General features: G+C 61.2%; 3 protein-coding genes across 7 annotated transcripts; all 3 read left to right on the forward strand.

Annotated features, from left to right (window-relative positions):
- The first annotated feature begins 1,647 nt into the window (after window positions 1-1,647).
- LOC141965651 (tubulin polyglutamylase TTLL13-like) lies at window positions 1,648-12,079 on the forward strand. Its single transcript, XM_074917501.1, has 15 exons — window positions 1,648-1,766; window positions 2,298-2,428; window positions 4,056-4,212; window positions 4,449-4,592; window positions 5,629-5,714; window positions 5,856-6,081; window positions 6,538-6,722; window positions 7,681-7,869; window positions 8,337-8,505; window positions 8,823-9,020; window positions 10,316-10,658; window positions 11,012-11,261; window positions 11,352-11,537; window positions 11,604-11,714; window positions 11,787-12,079. Exons 1-15 carry the CDS (start codon window positions 1,746-1,748, stop codon window positions 12,064-12,066), a joined length of 2,676 nt encoding a protein of 891 aa, XP_074773602.1. The 5' UTR covers window positions 1,648-1,745; the 3' UTR covers window positions 12,067-12,079.
- A 25-nt stretch (window positions 12,080-12,104) lies between these two features.
- On the forward strand, window positions 12,105-13,724 carry HDDC3 (HD domain containing 3). The gene is made up of 4 exons (XM_074917592.1): window positions 12,105-12,229; window positions 12,748-12,803; window positions 12,881-13,121; window positions 13,498-13,724. The coding sequence occupies exons 1-4, from the start codon at window positions 12,118-12,120 to the stop codon at window positions 13,698-13,700; spliced, it is 612 nt and encodes a 203-aa protein (XP_074773693.1). The 5' UTR covers window positions 12,105-12,117; the 3' UTR covers window positions 13,701-13,724.
- A 15-nt stretch (window positions 13,725-13,739) lies between these two features.
- Window positions 13,740-21,265, forward strand: VPS33B (VPS33B late endosome and lysosome associated). 5 transcript variants are annotated; one of them, XM_074917584.1, is made up of 23 exons: window positions 13,740-13,942; window positions 14,182-14,262; window positions 14,338-14,399; window positions 14,627-14,676; window positions 14,998-15,065; window positions 15,290-15,335; window positions 15,697-15,791; window positions 16,144-16,248; window positions 16,655-16,751; window positions 16,940-17,017; window positions 17,318-17,391; window positions 17,753-17,839; window positions 17,925-18,015; window positions 18,617-18,691; window positions 18,993-19,057; window positions 19,130-19,184; window positions 19,265-19,311; window positions 19,539-19,707; window positions 19,972-20,045; window positions 20,318-20,419; window positions 20,575-20,650; window positions 20,724-20,840; window positions 21,098-21,265. In XM_074917584.1, the coding sequence occupies exons 1-23, from the start codon at window positions 13,847-13,849 to the stop codon at window positions 21,175-21,177; spliced, it is 1,890 nt and encodes a 629-aa protein (XP_074773685.1). In that variant the 5' UTR covers window positions 13,740-13,846; the 3' UTR covers window positions 21,178-21,265. The 5 variants fall into 5 exon arrangements, with proteins under 5 accessions (XP_074773685.1, XP_074773686.1, XP_074773687.1 ...); XM_074917585.1 differs by having other exon boundaries at window positions 19,575-19,707; XM_074917586.1 differs by having other exon boundaries at window positions 14,341-14,399; window positions 19,575-19,707.
- Window positions 21,266-21,305: the final 40 nt, after the last annotated feature.

The following is a 21,305-nucleotide window of genomic DNA, read 5'->3' on the forward strand; positions in this document are numbered from 1 at the left end:
CCTACCCCTGCCCCAGTCCGTTGTGCCCGTGTCCCGCCGGGACCCCGCTCGTGGGCGGGCCCTGCCCTCCCCCGTAACCGCCGTCCGCGCCGCCTGACTCACGTCTGTTACCGGGCTTGGCGGCAGGAGGCGGACCCGGGGACCAGGCCTGCTCCTCACCTCGCCACCTCTGCCCCAGAGTGGCTTTTCAGGGACCATCCGAGCCCGAAAATAAATGATCTTTCCCCTAAATTGTTCCAGTAATCCCAAGTGTGACATGCCCGGGGCAGGGCCCCGTTAAGGACCCCTCTGCCACATCACCTCACAGCTGGCTGGGCCCGTTGGCTCCTGTTTTGCCCGTTAGCTCTTGTGTCGCAGCCATCTCCTGCCCGCCTGCGCCTGGGACGGGGCCTGGCTCCTCGCTGAGCACCTGCTCTGTCATCTCTCCATTCCAGTGTTCCCTCCATCAACCTGACCAGCTGCAAGTACGAGAGTGGTAAGTCCGAGGCGCTACAGGGTGTCCCTGCAGATCAGCCCATCAAGCTCTGTGGGTGCCCGATCATCGCTGGTACCGAATTTCCACCACAGTCGCTTTCAGTTTATGTATTCATTGGTTGTGAGTGACTTGGGCCCCTGTGGAAAGTAGGAGGTTTTTCACACCTTGGATTGAGGTGTCCTCTGGTTTAAAGAGACACAAACCGTGCAAGCCCTCACCCCTCTGTACATCTGCATTCACCACACATTGGCCAAAACAGGCGAAAAGGGTTAGTTAGGGGCAGTTACAATAAAGGACTGGTACCTGCGCCTGGAGAAATGGCGTGAGAGCCCTCAGCTGTTTAACATAAAGCCAGTGATGGAACAGACAGGACCGGTACCCAGAACCTCTCATCTCCAGGGAGCTGGTCCCCTCTCCTGTCTTGCTTTTCTTTGCTGCCACAAACTGTTTCTTAAAAGAACAGACTCCTGTCATTTGATGGATGCTTTTAGCCAATTTGCTAATTCTAGCAGTGCAACCGCATTTGCGTGTTGCTGAAGGTCACAGCGTGGTCAGCTGTGCAAGGGACAGGGACAGGAGCCATGTGTTTTGCCTCAGGCCATGCTTGGGCAGTCTGGAGGCAGCAGGGTGGATGGGGACCTGCAAGTGGGGGTGATATGGCAGCGTGGGCACTGCAGGTCCCAGAACCATGTCACAATGGTTCCTGGCATGCATTGGCCTTCATTGCCTCCCCAGCCCCCTGAGAGGCCAAATTCAGAAGTGGCACTAACATGAACCATCCCAGCAGCAACCTTCTGCTCCAGAGCTTGTGTCTTATGCTGCCAAATAGCTTTTGAGTTCAGAGATGAGAGTCATCCCTTCAGAAGACTTGTATCTGCCCATGCGGCATCAGACCCACAGTGATTCCAGCCTGATGTAGTTCAGGAGGTGCTGTGGGACCCCACGGCATGTGGCTTAGGAGGCTGATGTCTCTTAGTACAGAGGCTGGGGTGAGTTTAGTTGGGTTTCTGACACCTCCTGAAGGGTCCCAACAATACCTTGCATCTCCGAGAGTGGAACTGCAGCCTGGCGAGGTTTGTTCCACACTCCGTCCCCGATTATTTTGGGGATTTAACAGTTCCTGGCGCTTACATCCTCTGCCTGGCCCCTGTTGTGTGCTTGCTCTGGTACAGTGCGGCGGGCGGCACGGTGCTGTGGGCTGAAAGAGGTGGGAGAAGACGAGGAGTGGACGGTGTATTGGACGGACTACTCGGTCTCTCTGGAGCGCGTCATGGAAATGAAGCGGTTTCAGGTAAATACCCCTGTGTAAAGGCTGCCCAGCAAGAAGCGCTCAGGAGGGAGGGTGAGAGGGAGGTTGTTAGTTGACAACGTCTTGCAGAATGGAACTGAAGTGTCCGGACTAGCACCCGTGCCCCCTTCTCTGCATCAGTTCCAGAGGGGGCAGCTTGACAAGCCTTTACTTCTGTTGTGTCGTTGGTACAGTGCCATCCCTGACGCTCTGGCAGTTAGCAGTGTGAACTGGAAAGCTGCCAACCCCTTTAATGTAGCATGAAATAAATGGTTCTTGATGACAAACGGCTCCCTTCCTGAAGCTGTGATACTCTAGGGAGGGAGAGACTGAACGAGCAGATAAATCACGCTGCTGAAGTTCAGATAAAGCAGTTGGAGCGTAATCTTGTCCCCCAGCAGACGTTCAAGGCAACCACAGGCCCAGCTTCCTGTTCTGCGTGCCAGCTTCTCCACACGCAGGCTTTCCTCGGGTCTCCAGGAGAATCCCTGCCATTCCTTCACTGATTCTGTTTTTCATCTGCACCTCTTTCAGAAAATCAACCATTTTCCGGGCATGATAGAGATCTGCCGTAAGGACTTGTTGGCTCGCAACCTTAACCGCATGCTCAGGCTCTTCCCCAAGGAGTACAATATATTTCCCCGCACTTGGTGCCTGCCAGCTGAGTGAGTGCTACACGTGAATGCGCTGAGAACATGGAGGTGAAATGAGGAAGTGGGAGCCCCTGTGCCTGACAGCCCGGGCTGGGACAGGGGGGCCTCTCCAAGACTTAAGACTCCATCTCTTGGCCCAGGCCTTTGTCACCTTCCCTGGAACTGAATGGGCTGTTGAGACACGGTTCTAGCTTCACACACCTTTAATTGCTATTAGACTGAATCTGCCCATGGTGTCCTCTGCAGTATATGCCTTGCTGCTGGGCAGACCACCTGCCTGAGGGCCAAATCTGGGGAGGGGGACCCACCCTGAAAGCCACAGGGCGTTGGGTGAGTGGGAGGTGTAAATGGGAGGGGAAGGTCTCTCTGCAGCTCAGGGTGAAGGGGAGAGGTGGCTGTCATGCAGTGTGCCAGGCTCCCATCCCCACCGGCTGCCTCGGTGCCTGTCGCTCGCCCAGGACGGGGGCACAAGGCGGTTCCACCCCACCGACTGCAGTGGGGGTCTTCAGAACCCCCACACCTCTGCTGACCACTGCAGCTGAGCACACAGAGGGCGGTAGGAAGGGGGAGGTTGCTACACTAATACGTACACAGATGTAAACCATCACAGAATTCCTCAAGCTTTGGGGTGGAAGGCTGGGCTTCTCCGGGCTCTCGAAGTCTGAGCGGTTGTAAAGACACAAGATGCCCACACTTAGATTTTATTCTTACCATTTCCTGAAGACCACGAAGTAGGGCTCTCACTTGTTCTGTAGCTGAACTCTCCTCGTGGTTAGAGTGATTTTCTTAACTTCTGACCTAAAGAATCTTTGCTGAAATACCAGCACTTAGTACTTCTCCCGTCTGCACTGGTCATGGAGAACAGTGGTTTGCTGCCTTTTGCTAGTAGTGTGCCACATCCAGGAAGGCTGTTGCCTTCCCTTTCCTGGAGAAGATGGACCTCGTTCTCTCATCTTTCTTTCCAGGCTGCATTTCCTGGACTCAGATTGCTCTCGGCACTGCTGGGGAGGATTTGTCTTGTTTTTTTGTGCGGTGTTGGGGATTTGCCCCTCTTGCCCTAAACGTGGTCCCCACTAGAGAGAAGGGGCTTCTCCATCTGCAGCAGAATAACTGACATATGGGATTGACTCTTCAAAGCACTGTGCTCCCATGGGAGCTGCTCATGAAGACCAGCCCTGTGATGCGAGGCAGGAGCTCAGCTCGCGAGCTTCTGCTTCTGCTTGGAACGCTCTGATGGGGCCTCCTGCCTGCTTGCTGATGAGCTGGCGTAAAAGGAGATGTAAAGCCTTGTGATCTCCTCCTCATTCATAGCCAGGGCTTGTGTATTTTCTCCTGCTCTCCCTGTGGCAGCAGAGCCAAGATCTTGCCAGCTCCTGTATGCACAGTGGTGACAGCTTCCTGTGAACCCCCCGGGAGCACTGGGGATAGACCCGAGTTAATGGTGGAACCAGGAGAGATCTGTCAGGTGGCATGAGGGCCAGCCTGTAACTGATGAGATCAGGAACAGGCGTGCTGCTCCTCTGCTGCAGAAGTTTGGTTTGTTCTGGCCTGCAGCACTGTAGTTTGAGTCCCTTCCATTATGAGAGGGCTCGGGGGCGGGTTTTTTGCAGCTTGTAAAAGCCACCCCTGCCTTGCACAGCTATGGCGATTTCCAGGCCTACAGACGCACAAGGAGAAACAGAACGTTCATCTGCAAACCAGACAGCGGCTGCCAAGGGAGAGGGATCTTCATAACGCACAATCCTGAGGAGATCAAACATGGAGAGCGCATGATCTGTCAGCAGTATATCTCTAAGGTAACAGGGACAGTCTCAATCACTTTTCCAGTACCCCACGCCCTCTGTGCGTCTTCGCCCTACACCTTCTCAGAGCAGCCAGGGCGGCCGCGGTGCCATGGCTGGGGTTTGCCTTTCTGGCTGCGAGCTGCCGCGGAGCGGCACAAGCAGTGCAGAGAGAGCAGCCAACAGCGAGGAACTGGCAGCACGCCTAGCAGTTCTTTATCTCACGCCTGCTCCTGCCTCTTTTCTCACAGCCTTTCCTTATTGACGGCTTTAAATTTGACATGCGGATCTACGTGCTGGTCACATCTTGTGACCCGCTGAGGATTTTTGTCTACAAGGAGGGTCTGGCCCGGTTTGCCACCATGAGGTACATCGATCCCAGCAGCAGAAACCTGGTAAAAAAGGGAAGTTCTCAAAAAGCTTGCATAATATCTGTAGGTGTCCCTAATTTGTCCTAGGGGCATTCAGACCTTGAAAAGATGGGGATTGGTGCATTTTGTGGGACCCAACTTTCTTCTTTCCTATTCTCCCCTCCCTCTGTACCTCCCCCTCCTCCTCAAGGGAGGTATTTCAGGAGCATCTGAAGTAGATCTACTCCCAGGCCCCACGTTTGGGCTCTTTACTGGCATTATCACAGAATCACGGAGTTGTTTTGTTTGGAAGGAACCTTGGAAGGTCTTGAGTCCAACATTCTGCTCAAAACTGGGTCAGCAATAAATTCTGATCTGGTTTCTTGGGGTTTCACCCAGTCAGAAGTTGAAAACCTGCAAGGACAGAGACCCCGCAGTGCTTCTGGGCAACACTCCCACTGCTTCTTCCCTCTTTATAAGCACCCAATCCGCACCACTCCTCATCTGCCTGTGCTCTGGGCAGAAAAGAGGGACCAGGGAAGAGCCTGGTGGTCCTGGAAGAGCCTGGGAGAGACAGGGAGGGGAACTGGGAAGGCAAGGTGTGGAGTATGGCCGTGCCCATATCTGGGTGGGGGTCTGTGAGCTGTCAGACCCCAGCGGAGGATGGGCTGTAGTGCTGGGCTGCCCTGCCATGTTCACTGCCCAGCCCCACACCTCTGGAGCTGCCTGTGTGTACGTGCCCTCCCCCCCCCCCCCCCCGACACATGCCTCTCTCAGAGAGGTGATCTGCTTTGGGGAAATGAAGAGAAATCTGCAGAAACTTGCTGCAGCTTCTGTCCCGAGTCCCTTGGTGAGCCCCGGCTGGAATGGCTCCTGGAGCTGACTCCCTGCTCTCCCCCGAGAAAAGGACAGAGCTGTGGGGAGGGTGGAGCTCTGTCAGCAATAACTTCTGGCTAGAGAGGGACTCGCCAGCCACAGAGAAGAAGGGGGTGAAGCTGGTGGCTAATTAGTGCTAATGGGACTGTTTCTATTTACACTCTGTGGTTAGGAGTAAATAAGTCTCTTACGGTTCCTCTACCAGGGTGATATCTGCATGCATTTGACCAATTACGCCATCAACAAACATAATGAAAACTTCATCCAGGATGACACAATGGGCAGTAAGAGGTATTGCCTCGTCCAGGTCCCACAGCACCCAATGCACACCCCTCGGGGGAGCTGCATTTGGGACCCTGGTTAACTGCCATCCTTCCTGGGGCAGGCATGATGTCACAGCTCAACCCTTGTCACCTCCTGTCCTCCATGCAGGAAACTGTCCACCCTGAATGCCTGGTTGAGGGATAACAGCTACAACACAACAAAACTCTGGGAAAATATTGAAGATATCATTATAAAGACTCTCATTTCAGCTCACCCCGTTGTGAAGCACAATTACCAAAGCTGCTTTCCGAAACACACGACTGGCTGCGCCTGCTTTGAGATACTCGGTTTTGATATTTTGCTGGACAGAAAGTTGAAGCCGTGGCTGCTAGAGGTGAGGAAGGAGTCTCCTGCTGTGTTGAAGCAACTCGGGAAGCAGCAGGTAGCCGAGAGCTGGCGTGTCTCAGGGAGGCTCCAGAGTGAGGGCTGGTGGGATGAGCAGAACTCATTTGATTAAAAAGAGCCACCTTGTTAACAAAATGAATCAGGCTGCAAGGACAGGGAACCAAGCAACTTGCTGTAGGCTAAGCGGGATCTAAGAGCCCATTCCCTGAACACCCTCTCTAACAGCGGGGAGTTTCCTGAACCTCAGGACTCCGTGGCCTCTCACAGCATCCTGAACTCAGGAGAGCTGCCCCGTGCTTGCAACCTCCTGCTCGCTGTCGCTGTTGCAAGGAAGAATGTCCATGAGAGCGTGTGGTGGGGCCAGCCAGGGCTTGCTTGCTGGCTGCTGGCAGCGCCTTCTGGGAGCTGGGAGCTGACATGTTCAATGAGCTGCTTGTTTTGGCAGGTGAACCACTCTCCCAGCTTCACCACAGACTCTCAGCTAGACCATGAGGTGAAGGATGCTCTTCTCTGTGATACCATCAACCTAATAAACGTGCATGCCTGTAACAAAAGGAAGGTGCTGGAGGAAGACAAACAGCGGGCAAAGGAGCGGCTCCTCCGGGCCCATCAGACTCTCCGTGCCTCTAGGTATTGCTCTTACCCAAAGAGCTTCAGTGAGAAAAGACGGGGCATGGTGGAGTGGGATAAAACCAAGGCTGGCTGTCTCCAAATTAAAGCTCCCAGGGGCCGTGGCCCTGTAGAGCCTCTGAGAAGAGAGCTCCAAGTCATCTGCACCCTGTGAGGAAGAGCCAGGGCTTGCCTCTGGGTGCTAGATCTGAGACGCCTGGTGCTCTGGGTCCTGTTCAGAGTCGCCCCCATCGAGCTGCACTTGCTTGTCACGTCCTTTGGTGCCAAGGACAGTGCCAGCACCCCTGGGCTCCCAGCAATGGTCAACAGATGGGCTGCAGCGCTGCTCTGGGCACTGAGAGCACCCGGTGGCACGGGGCCCTTCTCCAGAGCAGGGCTCCTTCCAGGGCTGAGGGTTCCCCTCCTCCACCTGCATGCCCTTTCATGATTAATTAATCCACATGGCCTCTAGAGGTTATCTGAGCCTGCTGCCTGGCTCTTCTTGCTGTGCAGGGCAAAGCAAGAACTCCCTCCAGCTCCCTTTTCAATTAGGAGACCTGAGATGACTCCAGGCTGGCGACGCTGAGCATGTCAGCCCTGTACTGCGCCTGCCCCTGCAGCCTGGGCTGCTCCGAGCTTCCCGCTAGCCAGGAAAGCTCCCAGCAGTGTGTGGGTGGCAGAGATGCCTCAAACAGGCACATTTTAACTCTCATAACCGGGTTAGTGGGGTGAACAGGCTGCAGGGCAGGGTGTGAGCCTGGGCGGTAGGGAGGCAGCTGCAGTGGCCTCACCAGTGCTCTGCAGGTAGTGGATGAAGCAGCACAGGTTGCGTTGGTTCCCTGCAGCACACACACGTGAAACAGGCTCCCAAATGGGGAAAGACGGGGGGAAGTGCTGGCCAGGCCCTCGTCCCACAGCCAGGACAGCACCCCGAGCCTCCTGTCACAGCTCCCTGCCTGTGCTTTCTCCTGGTTTGCAGACGTGAGGAGTTAGAGAGCAACCAGGCAGCCTGGCTCTCCCAGGCAGAGAAGTATGAGAACGCGCACCTGGGTGGCTACCGACGCATTTATCCAGCATGTGGGATGGAGAAGTATGAGCCATTTTTCAAGCAGAGCAGCTCCCTCTTCCAGGAAACGGTGGCATCCAGAGCGCGGGAGGAGTGTGCCAGGTATGCTGCTCCTGCGGAAATCCTGCTCCTCCCAGGGGTGGCACAGAGACCGCTTGCTTCCCATCCCTTCTGGGGAGCGACTCAGCTGCTTAACAGACATAAGCGAGCTGGGGAGAGCTGGGAGGGAAGGAGTCTGAGTGCGCTGCCACCACTGCAAAGCAGCTTCCTTTAATACACACCCTGGAGAGGCAAATACAACATTCTGTCAGCTTTTGGACTCTGGAGGCACCGTGTCACGAGTGTCCTCCACCTTCTGGTGGGCACAGCCTAATGCGAGGGCATTTCTTACAGCAATGAGAGTCTTAAAAGCACTCTTGACTCATTTCTTAGCACACTTCTATTATGGGCTATCCACTACAGAACTTCTGACTGCAGTGAAACGTCCTTGGACTGAAGGCTTCACAATAGCCTTTTTCTATTATCGATTTTATTGAACCAGTGACTAAGACTACTGTGTTCTATGGCAGGCAGCAACTGGAGGAAATCTGCCTGAAAAAAGAGAAGTTGGAAGCTCTTACCAGGAAGAAGAAAATGAAGAGGAAAGACCTGCATGGAGAGTCAGCTGGGGACAAATCCCAGATCCATAATAAAACCACAGCTCCTACAACCCGCCTCACCAAGGGGTGGGACAGAAAGGTACCTTGCTCCTGTCAGTGCTTGTCCACGGGGTCCCCAGTAGCTCTGGGAACAGCACTGGGCTGCAGGTGTCTCCCCAGGAGTGGAACTACGAGGCTGGGCTCCCCCTGGGGAAGTTCACAGAGCTGACAGCTTGTGCTAGGAGGTGGTCGCAAGCACTAGTGTTGTCTTTTCCCTGTTGTGGCTCCCACTGGGATCTTTGTTCCACCCCCTCATGCCCCCCAACGCCTGTGGTTCTCCCCGGGGCTGGGAGCAGCCTGTGGCTTTGTCTCTCTCATGCTTTACTACAGCTTCAACTCAGGCCTTTCTTTCCTAAGGCACAGCGCACACAGTACGACTCTACACAACCCCAGGATATCGTGGAACATGAGGAGAAGAAAAGAGTGAATGCACTTCTGCAGCGTGAGAAACTTATCCAAGGGATGGGCATTGTAGATCAGCTCTCCCAGCTGCTCCCCACAGCCGACAGACTGGCTGACACCCCGACATCCTGCACCGTTATCTCCAGGACCCAGGTAACTGAAGGTGGCCCAGACCCGTCCTGAGAGGTGGTCGGTGGCGGGAGGGTTGTGAGGAGCGAGCCACGGGCACTGAGCTTCTCTAGCGTGGCTCATTTAAACGAGATCCAACATAGCATCCAGGTCTGTGGGTTTTCATACAGTGACTTTGTCCCTTCCCAGATGGGTGAGCTGGGCTTGCACCCGTCAGCCACGTAGAGCCCCCAAGCACCTTCCCCAGGTGGCCCCTTTCCCCGCTATTCCAGAGCACAGCCCGCTGCTTTGGGGCAGTGGTGTTGTTCTGTCTGAACAGAATTAATTCCTGGGTAGGTCAGGACATGCTAGGAGCGCAGTAAAGGAGGAGTGCACATGGCACAGAGGGACCAAAGGGAAGCGTGGGGATGTCTAAGAAGTCCCCAGAACAGGTGAATCCTGCAGTGCAAACACTGCCTCTCCCTGAACATCTTGCCGTCTGCACCACACTGTTGCCTGCACGGGACAGGTGAGGAGTTAGTGCCTGTGCCTGAATCCTGTGGGGCACAGCCCTCGGTCTGGGGCTCCCCCTTGAGTCGCCCTTGCTCTGATGGTGTAAACCCTTGGCGCTGCTGCTCCTGCACCCCACACTGTCTGGGGGTGCACGGCTGAAGGACGGGACCCAGGGTTAAAAGAAATCTGCATCGCTGTCTCAAATCCAGTTTTGGCTACCACGCTGGTTGCCAAACCACACTGCCGCTCTAAAAGCGGAGGAGGAGGAAGCCCACGGCCTGTCTGTGGGCCCCCGGAGGCTGCAAGGGCTGTTCTGGAGTCATCCGCTGTGCCAGGGAAGGGCCAGTTCTGCACTCGCAGTTGAAACGCACACAGCACCAACTGTTCCCAGACAGGCAGCCTCCTCCCGCAGGAAGGGGGACACGCCTCGGAACGATGCAAACAAACCCAAGGCACCAGAGTTGCAGGAATTCCTCAGGACTGAGCAGTCTTTTAGTACCTTACAAGAAATTAGAAATAGTCCATTTAACAAAAGAAGTATAAGGTGAGATTTGATCCTTAAGAACTGACAGTAGCTGCCTTTTCCTCTACCAGAGGAACGTAACCAGAAACCTAAAATCTGGGTAATGTTTTCAGCAGCAGTGGATGACCTGGGGGTGGGTCAGACCCTTCATCACTGAACCTTCCCAGCCCAACACAAACCCTGTGCCCTGGTTATGGGCAGAGGAGAGGGGTCTCGGCACTGCCACAGGCAGATCAGGCAGGCAGCTGCCGTCACCCCTTAGATGATCGGGGGGGGTGGTTGCAGCCGTTCTCTTTCCTTCCAGCCGCAGCTTGTCTGGGACGTGCTCAGGGACTGTGACGGCCACCGCTTAACAACGCTTGTCCCCCTCTCACTGCTGGGGGGCCCGGCCTGGCCCTCGACACGGCAGTTCTTACGCCACCCCAGAGCCAGCGCCGAGCTGCCGGCTGGCCTGGGCTCGCATCCTGCCGCCGCGGGCCCCCTCTCTGTTCGAGGCTGGGGCATCCCTTCCCGGGAGCAGCTTGGGGTGCAGGACAGGCGCTGGCCGCGGGGCCAGATGGCGGCGGTGACCCAGCCCTGCACTGAACCCGGGGGGCTGCAGGTGAGAGGCCGGTGGCTCCCTGGTGCTAGCAGCAAGGCCGAAGGCTGTGAGTACCCGTTTTACCTCCCTTTGGCTCTGGCAGCGGGGAGGCTCCAGAGGCCTGGGGGCTGCAGATGTTCCCTGGCTTGTTGGGGTGTGGGGAGCAGGGGGGGCTGGAGTCCCTGGGAAGCTCACGCCCTGCAGAGAGGTGATCGCTGGAAGTCTCTGCCCGAGGCTGGTAGCGTCCTTTTGCAGGGGTGAGGAAGAGAGCGCGTGGTCTCCTGGGACCAAGGGTGGGTGTGTTGGGATGGGGGAGCCTGGGAAGCCCCCAAATACGTGAGGGTCGGGTCAGAAACACCGCCAGACCCACAGAGCCGCCGGTGTCCGCCTGCCCCCCCACGTCTGCCCATGGTCTTCCAGGTGACACTGGCCGTGGCCACCCAGGGTCCCCTGCCAGCACAAGGGAGGCTGCAGGCGACGCAGCGCGGGAGCCCCCCCACCCCTCCGTCTCCTCCGCCGCCCAGCGCAGGTGTATTCCTCCCCGCTCCGGAGCCCCGCAGTCCTGCCCAGGTAACGGGGCAGCGGGGACGCCCGTTCCCGGCCTTCCTCCGGGTGGGCGCTCGCCCCAGAGCCACGGCGGCTCCCGGGGCCGGCTGTCTGCACCCCCCGGGCAGGTGCCGCCGCACACCCCAGGCAGCTTCATCCCTGCCAGGCCGTGGGGCTGCTGCCTGCGCCCCTGCCTGCACCCCCCCCCCGGCAGCAGCCCGGCCCCCCAGGGCCGCCCTCGCCGTCGGCCCCGCCCGGTTTCCCGGTTCCCGGCCATGGCGGCGGTGTTGCTGCGGCGCGGGTTGCGGGCAGCCGCGCTCCTCACCGGGACCCCGCGGCGGGCGGCGGCGTGGCTCGGGGACCCGGAAGCGCCGGAGCCGGCGCTGGAGGAGGCCGAGAGGTGCGGGGCGGCTGGGGAGCGGGAACCGGGAGCGGGGGCCGGGACTCTCACGTCTCTCCCCCGCAGGGCGCGGCGGCGGCGGACGGCGGCGCGGCTGCAGCGGCTGCGGCGGGAGCTGGGGGAGGGCGGCGGAGCCCCCGAGCGCACCCTGACCTGGGAAGCGATGGAGCAGATGCGGTGAGCGGCGGGGCCGGGCCGGGCCCCCGGTGACCGGAACCGTGCCCCGGTGACCAGTGCTCGTCCCCGCAGGTTCCTGCGGCAGGAGCTGCCCGAGGAGTGGCCGCTGGAGCGCCTGGCCCGGGGCTTCGGTGTCAGCCCCGACGTGGTGCGACGGGTGCTGCGGAGCCGCGGCTGCCCCCCGCCGCGCCGCCGCCAGCGACAGGACGAGAGGGCGCTGAGCGCCGCAGCGGGACCGGCCCCGGGACCGCCGGGAGCACCGGCCGCGGACGGCGAGGTGCGAGCCCCTGACGGCACGCTGCTGTACCGGCTGCCACGGGGCCGGGGCGGGCTGGGGCCCGGCGCGCAATAAACGGTTTGACGGAGACCCGCCTCCGGGCGCGCCGCTTCCGCCGCGCCGGCCATGGGCTCCGAGGCGGCGGCGCTGCTGGAGGCGGTGGATTTCGCGGCCGGGAAGCACAAGGGGCAGCGGCGGAAGGACCCCGAGGGCACCCCCTTCATCAACCACCCCATCGGTGCGGAGCCCCCCGGCACCCGCACCCCCGCCCCACTCCCGGGGCACCGCCGGAACACCCCCCCCCCCCGCCCCTTCTCTGCCTCCCTCCGGGCACTGCCCACCCCCGCGGGTCTGAGCCCCCTAGGGTCCCCTCCCCTGCCCCAGCCCCTGTTCGCCTGGGGGAGCTCCCCCAACGCTGCTGCCCTGCCCGGCCCAGGGGGATGGCCCCCAGCCCCCTCCTGTGAGCCCCCAGCCCCATCCTGCGAACCCTCAGACCCCTCCTGCGAGCCACCAGCACTTTTCCTACCAGCCCCCAGCGCTCTCCTGTGAGCCATCAGCCCCAGCTCGAGCCTTTCACTTCACAGGATGTGCTTGCAGGGTCCCCCCTGCCGCAGGCACTGCCTGGCCCAGGGCAGATATTGGGGGTCCCCTGACTGCCTAGTGCCCACCCATTCCCCCCCGGGAGCCACTGCCCTGTCCGGGGGCTGCCTGTTCCCCCCCTGCACCCCCATCCTACCCCTCTGCTCTGCATCACAGGCGTAGCCAGGATCCTGGCCCATGAGGCTGGTGTGACCGACATCGTCGTGCTGCAGGTAACGCCCTGCCCGCACCCCGCTTTGTCGAGGGCCTGGCCCCCGATGTCCCCCGATCCATCCCCTATTCACCCCAGGCCGCCCTCCTGCATGACACGGTGGAAGACACTGACACCACCTTCTCCGAGATCGAGGAGCGGTTCGGGGAGGAGGTGAGGCGCGTTGTGGAGGAGGTGACAGATGACAAAGCGCTGCCCAAGATGGAGCGGAAGCGCCTGCAGATCGAGCGGGCACCCAGCAGCAGCCCCAGGGCCAAACTGGTCAAACTGGCCGACAAGCTCTACAACCTGCGTGACCTGAACCGCTGCACCCCGCAAGGTAGGGCCGGCACTGCGGCCCGGCCGGTGGCACCGGCACTGCCGTGACAGCCCTGGGAGGGGGGCTCCCCCGAGCGCTGGGCTGCCCCCCGCTCCCTCTGCGGCTCTGGACGACACGGGGAGCCCTCGGTCACGCTCCGGGCCTGGCCCGGTGGGGGCGTGGTGGCGTCACGGTCTCAGGGAGGACAGCACCGTAGGCGCAGGACCCCGGAGCCGCTCGGCCGAGACCCGCCGGGGCTCGGGGAGCCGCTTCCCGGTGGGTGTCGCAGCTCTACGGGCAGCGCCCGGACGGACGCGGGAGGCTCCGGGCGGCGGCCGGGCTCGTCGGGGCTCCCCCCGCGGCCGGATGTGACGTGTGGCCCCGTGTCCCCCCGCAGGGTGGTCGGCGCAGCGCGTGCAGGAGTACTTCCAGTGGGCGGCGCGGGTGGTGGCCGGTCTGCGCGGGACGAGCCCGGCGCTGGAGGCCGCGCTGCAGCGGCTCTTCGAGGAGCGCGGCCTGGCCCTGGGGCCGCCGGGGAGCAGCGGCGACACCGGGGACCGGGAGGGGCGGGAGCCGCGGGCGGAGCGCGCCGGCCAATAAACGTGCGCGGAGTTGGAAGCGCCGCCTCCTCGTGTTGCGATGGCGCCGGGCGCTTCCGGAGCGCGGGTTCGCCGCCGGGGCCCGCGGCCGTATTCGGGCGTTCCGGGCGCCGCGTCGCCCCCCAGGCCGCTCCCCGCGGCCCCGCCATGGCCTTCGCCGGCCGCCGCGACGTGCCCGAGCCGCCCGACTTCGGCATCCTGAAGCGGCTGGCGCGGGACCAGCTCATCTACCTGCTGGAGCAGGTCCGGGCCGCGCCGGGGGGAACCGCCCAGTGCGGGGGGGCCGGGCGAGGCTCGGGAGGACGGCGGCGAGGGCGGCCCGCACCCCGGGGGGATCCCGCACCGGGAACGGGGGTTGAAGATGCGGCGGGAGCGGGGGCGGCGGGGGGGTTCTCGGCCCCGGGATCAGCCCCCAGGGCCGTCGGGGTGGGAGCCAGAGAGCAGCTGGGGGGTCGCTGGCCCCACGCCCCGCCTGCCCGCAGCTTCCCGGGAGGAAGGACCTGTTCATCGAGGCCGACCTGATGAGCCCCCTGGACCGCATCGCCAATGTCTCCATCCTGAAGGTACCGTGGGGGCTGGGGCGGGCAGCTGCCTGTGCTGCCTGCGCTGCCCATTCACACCCCAGCCTCTCCCTGCAGCAGCACGAGGTGGACAAGCTGTACAAGGTGGACAGCCGGCCAGCCCTCAGCACCAGCGACCAGTGAGTCCCCCGCCACGGCGTCCCCCGGGCTGCCCACCGGGCCTGCAGCCTCCCCAGAGCCGGGCCAGGCTGGCAAGATCGGGAGGCAGGTGGGGGGGAATCGTGCCTCTTCCAGCTCGGGATTCGGCTCTGCTGGACCGGACAGGTCCCAGGACAGAGGTGCTGAGGGAAAGGGGCCAGGGAAGGGCTGGGCATAAGGGGCCTCTGACCCTCCTCTACGATCGCAGGTTCTGCTTCCTTGTCCGGCCGCGGATCAAGACCATGCGGTACATCGCCGGTGAGTGCGAGGGGCCGTTGGCTGTCACACACTGTCAACGAGGCTGGGGCTGTGGCTGCCTCGTGGGCACACGCAGGTGTGGGGAGTGTCCCATGGGCTGAGGGTCGCTGCTCTGGGCTACCGGTGTCAAGTGGGCTTGAGAAGGGCTTTCGGTGAGGCCGCAGTCTTTGCAGACGGGCCCCACACCTGGGGTTTTTCTCTCTGCCTGAGGTATTTGGGGTCCTGTGAGGTGTGGGATCCTGGAGCTCATCAGACAAGAGGAGTTGTGCCTGTCCAGAGGATGGGCAGTCTTTGCAGAGTCCACGTGTTTTTTGTCCATAGATATTGTCAATGCTGACAAGATGTCTGGGAGGAGCAGGAAGTACAAGATTATCTTCAGCCCCCAAAAGGTCAGTCTGGCCACACCCTGCTGCCAGTTACCCTGTTGCTCTGTGTCTGCTGGGCATGCCAACCAAAAGTTCTTCATTTCTAACCCAGAAATTCTGAAAGTTCTTCATTTCTAACTCAGAAATGTTTAATTAAAACCAAATGTTGTGATGCCTGGGAATGAGCTGTGCCCCTCCATTGCCAGATCATTTCTGCTGGGTCATGAGGGTCTCTCCTTCTCTTCCAGTTTTATGCTTGTGAGATGGTGCTGGAGGAAGAGGGAGTCTTTGGTGGTGAGTGGAGCCACGGCACTGGCCCCGTCCTCTCCCCGAGGGCTGGCTCACAGTACCTCTAATGCTGCAGAATCCCAGTTGAATCCCAGTACTGGGATCCCTGTGCTGGCAGGGGCGAGAGTGTGGGCAGGAACCACAGGTTCCCCTCAGCCTGGCTCCTGCCTGCAGACCAGCATGCGCATGCTGCAGCGTTGGCACCTCTGCTCTGTCTTCTGGGAGGAGGGAGGGTCCTGCCACAGAGCCCTGCAGGGAGGCCCTGGCTGTCTGCTCCACTCATCCCTGTTTGCGGGGCCGGCGTGATCCTTGGGGCTGTTCCTGCTGCGGGTTGGGCAACTGTCACCTTTCCCTGTCTCAAACGCAGATGTCACCTGTGATGAATGGTCCTTCTACCTGCTGCCCCTGGATGAAGACATCATCAGCATGGAGCTGCCCGAGTTCTTCCGCGACTACTTCTTGGTCAGTGGACCCTGCCCTGCAAGGTGTCAGCCCTTCCCCTGCTCATCTGTGTCTCGGGACAGGAGAGCTTTGATCTCGCTGTCCTTGGCCCTCACCTCTGCTGTCCCAGGGTGGCTTTTGCTGGGAGTGGCTGCTCTGAGGGGCCGTGATGCCTCCCCTCCACACGCTGATCCCCTGCGCTGCCCCCTCCTCTGCTCCCTCCCCAGCAGCTCCGGGGCATCCTGGCTCGTTCCTGTGCATGTTCCTCCTGGAAGTGCCGAGCCCAGGCCCACTCCATCTCCAGCCACATTTCCCGATGTGGCAGTTATTTCCCAACCAGCCCGGACCGCTCCCTGACATCTCGTCCCTGCAGGAGGGAGATCACCGCTGGATCAACTCTGTTGCCCGAGCCCTGCAGCTACTGAACTCCCTATACGGGCCTTTTGGCAAGGCCTATGGCATCGGCCGGTGCGCTAAGGTATGGCCAGGCTCAGCTGGAGCACAGGGAACTCCCTCGGCTCCCTGTAAGGGGCATGGCTCACAGGGAATCCAGCCCCACCAACAGCAGAGGGGACACTGCACTGCTGCCTCGTCCAAGGCGGCTCCGGGAGGCTCAGCAGGTTTGTGGGGGGCTCTGCCATGCCCACAGCCAGCTCTGCCTCTGTCGAGGTTGGGCAGGGGCAGCCGCCGCAGTGTCTGCTGCTCACTAGGGTGTTGTGGAGCTCCCTGCGCCCTGGAAGGGGAAGCGCTTGAGCTCCAGGTCTGCAGGTTGGCCCTGTCCCTTGGCCCATGTCCTGGCTGGACCACAGTGGTGCAGGAGGGGCTGGTGCTGGGGGGAGCCCAGGGCTGCTCCCCTGGGCCCTGCCATGTTCTGCCTGTCACAGATGAGCTACGAGCTGTGGCGAGACCTGGAGGAGGAGAGCGAGAGCGATGGCCAGGGCAGGAAGCCTGAGATTGGCAACATCTTCCTCATGGACAGAGGTAGGCTGGAGCAAGCAGGTGAGGGCTGGCCAAGGAAGAGCAGCTTGGCTGGCAGCTCGCCCAGAGAAGGATCTGGTGAACCAGGCAGGGAGCAGGAGGAGGCAGGGGTGGCTGGCTGCAGTGGTTGAGGCTGGGCAGGGGAGGCAGGAGGAGCGGAAAGGCAGCCCAGACACCGTCTCTTGTTTCAGACATGGACTATGTGACAGCACTGTGCTCCCAGGTGGTGTACGAGGGGCTGGTGGATGACACCTTCCGCATCAAGTGCGGTAGGTTGACAGGGAGGGTGACAGGGCAGCACGGGGCCCTCTGCCCGCCTGGCGAGAGGCTCCAGGGATTGGGCCCAGCATTGCCAGAGCCAGGGCCCGTGTGCTGCAGCCCTGAGTCTGCTCCCTGCGGGGATGGTCCCAGCGTTGGGTGCTGGTGGAGGCTGCCCATGACGATGGCCCTCAGTCTGACTGAGCGGCCGGGCAGGCATCCTCCATCTCTGCTGCCTTTTGCAGAGGGGCCAATGCATCTGGGGGTGTCACTAGTGCTGGTGCAAAGCAGTTCTTTGTCCTTCTCTGCAGGGAGTGTGGATTTTGGGCCAGACGTTACCTCTTCTGACAAGAGTATTAAGGTGCTGCTCAATGCCCAGGACAAAGTGAGTCCTTGGGGGAAGCAGGTCCCCTGTGGCACTGGGAGGAGGCTGAGTGGGGCATTTACCCTCCCCTGAGCCTGATCCAGGAGCAGCCAGGAGCTGCTGGGCCTCAGAGCACATGTTTGGGATGGGTCAGGGCATAAAGACCAGAGAAACATGGTTTGCATGGGCAGGGTCCCTGTGTGTGGGGTGTGTGGTGCCGGCCAGTCGGTATTTTGTGTTGCTGACTGCCCCGGGGGGGTTATCCCCTCGTCACCCTGCTCAGTCTGCTGGCAAGCATCAGCTCAGGGGCTGGGACTCCCACGCTGGCACAGGGGAATGTAGGGCACGTGCCCGGCGCTGACGGCTGCGGTGCTCTCCGCAGGTCTTCAGCCAGATTCGGAACGAGCACTTCTCCAGCGTGTTTGGCTTCCTGAGCCAGAAGTCGCGTAACTTGCAGGCACAGTACGATGTGAGCATCACCCCAGGGCGCAGGATGCCCACCCTGCCATCCCCATGCAGCCCCATCAGTTCCCCAGGTGCTCTGTCTCCCACAGCGGCGCCGCGGCATGGACATCAAGCAGATGAAGAACTTTGTCTCCCAGGAACTGAAGGGACTAAAGCAAGAGCATCGCCTCCTGAGCCTGCGTAGGAGCCACGGCCGGGACAGCAGGGAGGGAGAGGCCCGCGGCTGCTGCGTCAGCTGCCTGGGCTCCTGGGGGAAGCAGGGGTGGGGGGAATAGGGACAAGTGATAGGTGGAGCTTGTCATGCACCCAGGGCGGCACCTCGAGTGTGTCCAGAGAAGGGCAACGGAGCTGGTGCAGGGTCTGGAGCACAGGTCTGATGGGGAGCAGCTGAGAGAAATGGGGGGGTTTAGTCTGGAGGAGGCTGAGGGGAGACCTCATCGCCCTCTACAGCTCCCTGAAAGGAGGGTGCAGAGAGGGGGGATGAGTCTCCTGAACCAAGGAACGAGCGACAGGACAAGAGGGAATGGCCTCAAGCTGCGCCAGGGCAGGGTCAGACTGGCTCTGAGGAAGGATTTCTTCCCAGAAGGGGCTGTTGGGCGTTGGAATGGGCTGCCCAGGGCAGGGGGGGAGTCCCCATCCCTGGAGGGGTTAAAGAGTCAGGTTGACCCAGTGCTGAGGGATCTGGTGGAGTTGAGAACGGTCAGTGTGTGAATGGTTGGACTGGATGATCTTCAGGGGCTTTCCCAACCTTGACGATTCTGTGATTCAATTCGTGACGCAGATATTGGTGCCTGTGAGTCCATCATGAAGAAGAAAACCAAGCAGGATTTCCAGGAGATGATCAAGGCTGAGCACTGTGAGTGCTGTCCCCTGTCCCAATCCTTGCTCCCCGCCCTCTGCTCCCACCCGCTTGCCCCAGGCCTGTGCAGCCTTGCACCTGGGTGCCCCCAGTGTGACCGCAGTCCCTCAAGGGGGGGCTTGAGGTCCTAAATAGGGTCAAGCTGCATCCTCAGAGGCCTGGGGTGGGGTGGGGTGAGGTGGGGCCCAGCATCGCAAGCCTGCCCCACTCCCTGGGGCTCAGGGAGGACGGCCAAGCCCAGAGTCCTGGCAAGAGGCCTGGGGGCAAGCGAAGTGACGCTGTCTGGTCCCCCCCACAGCTCTGCTGGAAGGTGTCGACGTGCGCGAGAGCACCAGCTTCATTGAGGAGCACATCGACCGGCAGGTGAGAATGCAGCAGAGATGCTCCAGCTGCCCCGTCCTGCAGCGGGGGGCTCACAGCCTGCTCCCCCCCCAGGTATCCCCCATCGAGAGCCTGCGCCTGATGTGCCTCCTGTCCATTACGGAGAACGGTGAGCGCACGGGGCAGGCGGGGGTGGCAAATGGTGTCCCCCCAGCCTTGGTGCCAAGCTCAGCCTGGTGCTCCCCACAGGTCTCATCCCCAAAGACTACCGCTCCCTCAAAACCCAGTACCTGCAGGTGAGTGTCTGGAGGCCCGCAGCAGCACTAGTGTCATGTCGGACGGGGCTTCCCCTCCCTGCTGCAGCTTGGCGCCAGGCAGCAGCACCCCCAGGGATGCTCAGGCTGGCTCTGCAGGGCAGCCCCAGGTTCTGCACAACTCCTGAGCTCTGCCTGCTCTTGCCCGTGCCCCTGCCCACGGGGTTGCTCTCAGCAGCCTCCCCACGGACACGGCCCCCTGCTCGCAGCTGGGGCTCCGCGCTGAGCCAGCTGCCCCTCCCCAGAGCTACGGGCCTGAGCACTTGCTGACCTTCCACAACCTGAAGCGTGTGGGGCTGCTGACCGAGCAGGCGGCAGGAGAGACCCTGACTGCCGTGGAGAGCAAAGTCAGCAAACTGGTGACAGACCGCGCCGCAGGTGAGAGCCATCTCTGCCCCACGTGTCCCCTGGGCTGAGGGCAGCCCATGGATGGACCTGCCCTGTCAGGAGCTGCTGCCTCAGAGCCGGCTGGAAGCACGTGGCAAACATGGCCGCTGTGGGTGCGGAGCATGTCCCCAGCAATGCGGCTGCAAGCAGGGCCCTCTCCTAGAGCTCGGCACAGCCCCTGGGCCCAGCCTGCAGCTGGATGGGCTGAGACAAAGCCAGAGGCCTTGAGCTGTTTCTCCTCATCTTCTTTTCCAGGAAAGATCACAGATGCGTTTAATTCTTTGGCCAGGAAGAGCAATTTTCGAGCCATAAGCAAGAAACTGGGCTTGGTATGTCCTCACGGGCAGTGGGGGGGGCTTCTCCCCAGGACAAGGGGTCACTGCTGGGGAGGGCAGCTCTGTGGCCTCTGTCCTGAGGAGAAGAGGTCCTGGGGTGACAGAGAAGTGACGTTTCCATCCCTGGCACTTGGATGCCTAGTCTGCCTGGGCTGCAGGTGTGGGCAGGGCATGGCAGAGGCTTGCTCTGAGGGTCTGTCCCTCCTCGCTCACGGGTGCCTCTGAGGGGTGAGTGGTCCTGTACCCTGAGCATCGTACATCTCTAGATCCCCCGGGTGGACGGAGAGTACGACCTGAAAATGCCTCGGGACATGGCTTATGTGTTCAGTGGGGCCTACATCCCCCTGAGCTGCAAGATCATTGAGCAGGTGAGCCCGTCTGCTGCTGGGGAACACTGCAGGCGTCCCCCCAAGCTTTGGAGGGTCCCTCCACCTGGGGCTGGTGGCATTCGTCTACTGGTCAGTGCCTCCCTCTGGGTTCTGCAGAGCCTGACCTGGGCCTGACGTGCTGCCCTGTCCCTCAGGTGTTGGAGCGCCGGGGCTGGCTGGGCCTGGAGGAGGTCGTGCGGCTGCTCAACGGCAACGAGTTTTCCGTCTCAGGTAGTGCCAGCACCAGGCTGGGGGTGGGTGGGACTGGGGCCGGTGGGTCTGACAGCACTTCTGCCACCTCCAGACAGCACTGTGGAGGACAACCCCACCTGGGAGTCCCAGCGCGTCATCCTCGCTGTCTTCCTTGGGGGCTGCACCTTCTCTGAAATCGCTGCCCTGCGGTTTCTGGGGAAGGAGAGAGGTAGGATCTGCAGTGGGACAGGGAGCTGCTGCCTGCCGAGGGGCAGCGAGCAGGCAGGAGCCGAGGGGCTCCCGCAGCCACAGGGTAAAGCCGAGCAGCGGCCGTGCTGGGTGTCAGCCATGGCTAAAGCTGTGTGGAAGGGGGCGGGTTAGATCCGTGGGCCCCCCTGGTTGGCGTTCCCTCGGCTGGGAACCACTCTGGGAGCGCTGGCTCTGCCCCACGGTGCGGGCGGGGCACTGGTGGGGCCTCTCTCGCAGGTTGCAAGTTCATCTTCCTGACCACGGCCATCACCAACAGCGCCCGCATGATGGAGGCCATGATCGAGGCCAAGGCCTGAGGCCCGGCCGGGCCGGGGGCCGGCGGCTGGGGGGGGGCCTGTGCCGCTCTCCGTGCCCCCCTCGTGCCAATAAACATCTGTCCTGGCACCCACCCGGCTCCGGCTCCGTCACGGCGCTGCGGCCCAGG

Source organism: Athene noctua, chromosome 13 (genome assembly GCF_965140245.1).
Source record: "Athene noctua chromosome 13, bAthNoc1.hap1.1, whole genome shotgun sequence".
Classification (NCBI taxonomy): Eukaryota; Metazoa; Chordata; class Aves; order Strigiformes; family Strigidae; genus Athene; species Athene noctua.

Bases quoted from the DNA above. Each gene is read 5' to 3' on its own strand.
- LOC141965651 (XM_074917501.1), top strand. From the start codon at position 1,746: ATGGAAATGAAGCGGTTTCAG. The intron at 1,767-2,297 runs GTAAATACCCCT...CACCTCTTTCAG, and splicing joins TGGAAATGAAGCGGTTTCAG to AAAATCAACCATTTTCCGGG. The intron at 6,082-6,537 runs GTGAGGAAGGAG...TTGTTTTGGCAG, and splicing joins TGAAGCCGTGGCTGCTAGAG to GTGAACCACTCTCCCAGCTT.
- HDDC3 (XM_074917592.1), top strand. From the start codon at position 12,118: ATGGGCTCCGAGGCGGCGGCGCTGCTGGAGGCGGTGGATTTCGCGGCC. The intron at 12,230-12,747 runs GTGCGGAGCCCC...TCTGCATCACAG, and splicing joins CTTCATCAACCACCCCATCG to GCGTAGCCAGGATCCTGGCC. The intron at 13,122-13,497 runs GTAGGGCCGGCA...GTCCCCCCGCAG, and splicing joins GAACCGCTGCACCCCGCAAG to GGTGGTCGGCGCAGCGCGTG.
- VPS33B (XM_074917584.1), top strand. From the start codon at position 13,847: ATGGCCTTCGCCGGCCGCCGCGACGTGCCCGAGCCGCCCGACTTCGGC. The intron at 14,400-14,626 runs GTGAGTCCCCCG...CTACGATCGCAG, and splicing joins GCCCTCAGCACCAGCGACCA to GTTCTGCTTCCTTGTCCGGC. The intron at 20,841-21,097 runs GTAGGATCTGCA...CCTCTCTCGCAG, and splicing joins GTTTCTGGGGAAGGAGAGAG to GTTGCAAGTTCATCTTCCTG.